The sequence below is a fragment of the Triticum aestivum genome, chromosome 7A (genome assembly GCF_018294505.1).
Source record: "Triticum aestivum cultivar Chinese Spring chromosome 7A, IWGSC CS RefSeq v2.1, whole genome shotgun sequence".
Lineage (NCBI taxonomy): Eukaryota > Viridiplantae > Streptophyta > Magnoliopsida > Poales > Poaceae > Triticum > Triticum aestivum.
Genome location: NC_057812.1, coordinates 129,323,924 through 129,328,270, shown reverse-complemented (window position 1 = coordinate 129,328,270; position 4,347 = coordinate 129,323,924). Strand labels below are relative to the sequence as shown.

Genomic DNA, 4,347 nt, shown 5'->3' with positions numbered 1-4,347 from the left:
CCGCCCCCACCCGCCACCGCGCGCCTACGCACGCGGTCACGTCCACCCGATCGATCGAGACCCTTCTACACTTCTGGATCGAGCTGCATGCATGTGTGCCCGATCCCCGCCGTGTGCATCCATTTTCCACGGACGTACGCAACGCAACACCCTTCGTCGTTCCGTTGCAGATCGGCAAAGCCATCCACCACATCATGCATGATCGATCAGAAAAGGCGCCTCTTTTCTCAACTCGCCGCACACCGTATCTCTTTTCCGATTACGTCGATCGTCCTGCTGCGCCAACGGGCCCAACCAACAAAGAGTAGGAGTAGTGATGATCTTCGTCTTCTTCTGCCACCGGTACGTGCTCTTTTAGGCCATATCCCCGGCTTAGAAATCACAACTGGCGAGCAGCGAGCGAGCACTATAGCCTACAGGCGACTAGCTTATACTAGGAGTTTTGTCCTGCACGGCCATGATAACAGAGAGATAAGACAATCGATCGTGGACGTACGACAATTAGTTGCCAGCAAAGCCGGGCCGATGCTCGTATCGGCGTCAGCCGGCACCGAGCTAAAGAGACGAATTATTCCTGCCGGAAAGAGGCGCCAAAGGCTGCCTGCACAAGGGAAAGAAAGGCAGACGGCGACGTGTGTAGATTCAAAGGACGCCACCTTTGGGATACTGTTGGATTCCATGCCAGGGAACACGGCGCACGAATCAAGTAGGATCAAGTAGTAGTGTTAAGCTAGATAGTTGCTACAGCAAGAGTACTAGTACTACTTATTGATTATTGCACACACAGGAAGGACACGGCACTTTGCTTTTCTCAACTGGGGTTAGTGTTAGGAGTAGTGGACTAAAGAGGCGAGCGCTCAGTTGAATCGAAAGTAGTCGTTAATATTGATTGATTCCACATCTCTACGATAGCAGAGCGAAGCAGGACTAGACATGCATGCGCGTCATAAGCAGGTCCAATGATCAAAGTTACATGCATGGTAGTAGTAGCTAAAGAGTAATAAGGAGCTCATAAATTTATGTGGTCGCTCAAAGTCAAAATGCGAAATCAAAATAAAGAAACTAGACCGTCGATCGTCGACACATGCAACTTCCTTTCTGCATCACACGTAGAGCAGATTTCTTGACCATACACGAGACCGAAGAAACGCACGTAGTACGTACGTAGGCGCATGCGCGAGATGCCGCCTGGAGGTCGCTAGTGGCAGATCGCGCCCTTCACCGCCGGCGTCTCGACGTCGTGGGCGACCTGGCCGCCGTTGACGTGCCTGCCGCCGTTGGTCCCGTTGGTGCCGTTGCCGTTGACGGAGGTGAGCGGCAGGGCCAGCTTCTCGGCCACGGAGTGGACGGGCTTGTCGATGATGTCGTTGCTCTTGCCCCAGATGAGGGAGTAGAGGCCCAGCACGATGATCGCCGCGCCAATCACACTGAGATGAGAGCCACAAGATTAGTTAACCGATTACTCCTGCAGCGATTGCGACGGGTCTTATCTTAATTAATATCAAGGTAGTTTACTGATGAAACGTAATCACCTTCCGAGAGTGGTCTCTTCCTTGAGGATGACGGAGCCGAGGACGGCGGTGATGATCATGCAGAGGGGCTGGAAGGCCGTGACGAACACCGGCCCGCGCGTCTCCGTCACGATGCCCTGCACGAAGAAGGCCACGCCGGAGCACACCACGCCCTGCATGCGCACGCGCATAATTCATCCATTAGCTCGTTAATAACTACTCTAATGGGGTCGACTGGCCGGCTGCATGCATGCATGCATGCAGCTTGACTGGGGGGCGCTGCTTACCGAGTAGACGACGGTGAAGAGGCGGGTGTCGAGGCCGATGACCCACGCGCTCATGTCGTGGCGCTCCGCCACCAGCGCCATCGAGCCGTTGATCCCGGTGCCCATCGCGCAGATCAGGGTCGTCAGCGTCAGCGCCGCCGGGTAGCTGTTGAGCGTGTTCGACTGCGTGCATGCGTTTGCGAGCGGCGCAATTAAGGTACTACGTATACTGTACAAGGGAACAAAGCTAGCTAGCTGCTGCTGCCATTAATGGCGGCCGGCGTGGCCGGTGTGTGCGTGCGTACCTGGAGGACGAAGAAGCCGGCCCAGGCGACGCAGCTGGTGATGATGGCGATGGTGCCCTTGAGCCAGGTGGAGCTGCTCTGGGCGGCGGCGGCGGAGGCGGCCTGGTCGACGTGGTGGGCGCCCCTGGCCCACGGGAACTGCACCACGGGGCCGTGGTACATGATCATCAGCACCGCGCCGATGACGGTGCAGATGGTGCCGGCGACTTTGGCCTGGCTGTGCGAGCTCCGGAGCCGGAGCTTCTCCATCCGCAGGACGATGGCCATGATGAAGGTGACGGCCGGCAGGATGTTGACCAGCGCCGACGAGAAGCTGGCCGAGGTCAGCTTGTTGCCCACGTAGTACAGGTTCTGGTCAAGCACAGGCCTGCAGGTTGGGAACCCACGAATATTGTTAGCCACTCCACTGTAAATAAAAACAGTAAGTAAAAGCATGCATGGCACGTACTCGAGCAGCGCCAGCCCCAGGATCTTGATGAAGATGCGGAGGGTCATCTTGGGCCGTATCCCCCTGCAATTTCGCAAGCATAACAGAACAGACAATCAGTCGCTGTCGGCTACTACTCCATACAAGACGCCAAAGACAAGTTACTTAGCAACGGGCAGTTTATGGTGCATGGAACGAAAGCACAGCTAGCTCAGAGCTGGGCATTAGCAAATTGGCATGAAGCTAATTAAAGCTTTGCTTGCTAAAAAGAAAGTATACTCTAGTGCGGTTACACGCAGATCACAGGAAGCAAAGGTTGTCGGGGTTGCATGTGTCGGTCGGGCATAGATTAATCGAGAGTCGTCCTGACTCCTGACTGACCGATGTCACGGAAAGGAAAGGGGGCGAGAGAAAAGCCGACGTGAATGAATATGCCTGTGGTTGAAAAAGAAAGACCTGGGCATGGATGCGATAGGTGCGCGCTCCTGGTGTCTCGCACCAGTGTGCAACTGTGCATCTAGTGCTTGATTACGTAGTGATTGACTGAAACTAGCTACTAGTAGGAACAGATAATCTCGATAACCATTTAACTTTGTCTTTGGCTGATAATAATAACTACACTTCCACTTGGATGTGATGAAACAAAAACGAACTGGGCTTCTGAAACCTTCAATGGAAGCTGGCTACCATGCCTTTGTCTAACAGAGTGTGCATGCATGCATGTAAAAATATCTTCTCCGACAGAGTGCATGCAGCACGTTAATTGGAACAGTTTGACATGCACGCACATGTAAGAAGACCGGTGGACGGAGAAGGAAGCTGAGGGAGGTACTAGGGATTGAGAGATTGGTGCTACGTACTTCTCGAAGAAGAGGGCGAAGGGCAGCATGACGAGCGTGGCGGCGAGGTTGCGGTAGGTGACGAGCACGTAGTGGCTCATGCCGCGCTTGAGCGAGGCGACGGAGACGATGTACATCCCGGCGTACCCGATCTGCAGCAGGATCATCATCATGTACGGCTTCACGTCGTTCAGCACCTTCTTCCCCACGCCCATGGCTGACGCTCTCCCTCTCTCACACAAGCACGAGCGGAGGGTGGGTGGACGGAGGCACGAGCGCACAGCTCTCACCACGTACTCGCACCGTGCGTGTGAGGCTGCGGCTCGCGCTCGGCTGGTGGGCGGGTGGCTGCTGAGCTCAGACAACTGACTGCGGTACGCGGCGATGGAAGATGAGCTCGCGGGCGGGGCAATTTATAGCGGGGTACAGGCCTGTGGGGGGTGAGGTCAGCCGGTCAGCTCGGCATGCATTGGCCCGCGGCGCGCACCACCCGTGCACACTGCTCCTAGCTAGAGTATGTGCGTGCCGGTAGGAGTAGTAGGAGTTGGTGTGCGTGTGTGGTGTCGACGGAGACGGATGGATGGATCCCGAGTCACCCGTGCACCCAGTTTCCCGTCCTCAGTTTGATTAGGGCGCCACGAGCTCTACCGCTCGATGGATCGGCTCGGGGAACGTGGCCGGCCGGGCCGGGACGTGCGCGTCGACGTTGCCGATCCACTTCCGGAGCGCGCCTGCTCTGCCTCCTGCGCCGGCAGCAGGCCAGCAACGGAGGAGACGCCCGGCGGTACGAAATGCCGCCTGGATGTCGTCTCCGACGGCAACGGAGTGCCGACGCGCGAGGCGGTCCGACGACGGTGGCAAGCGTTTCCCGAAGCTGTACTGGCTAGTCATCAATCAATGAATGGGTTAAAGAGGGGGGAGGGGAGTCATGGCAGCAGTAACTTCGCCCGCCAGGGCAGCTGGGTTCGAACTCTCATGTTCACGTAACGACGCAGAAAT

General features: G+C 56.4%; 1 protein-coding gene across 1 annotated transcript; it reads right to left on the bottom strand.

Moving 5' to 3' along the window:
- Positions 1–861: 861 nt before the first annotated feature.
- Positions 862–3,745, bottom strand: LOC123151031 (WAT1-related protein At1g44800). The gene is made up of 6 exons (XM_044570817.1): positions 3,370–3,745; positions 2,531–2,593; positions 2,083–2,449; positions 1,799–1,960; positions 1,533–1,684; positions 862–1,427 (listed from the first exon to the last, which is right to left on the bottom strand). Exons 1-6 carry the CDS (start codon positions 3,561–3,563, stop codon positions 1,199–1,201), a joined length of 1,167 nt encoding a protein of 388 aa, XP_044426752.1. The 5' UTR covers positions 3,564–3,745; the 3' UTR covers positions 862–1,198.
- Between the last annotated feature and the right edge of the window lie 602 nt (positions 3,746–4,347).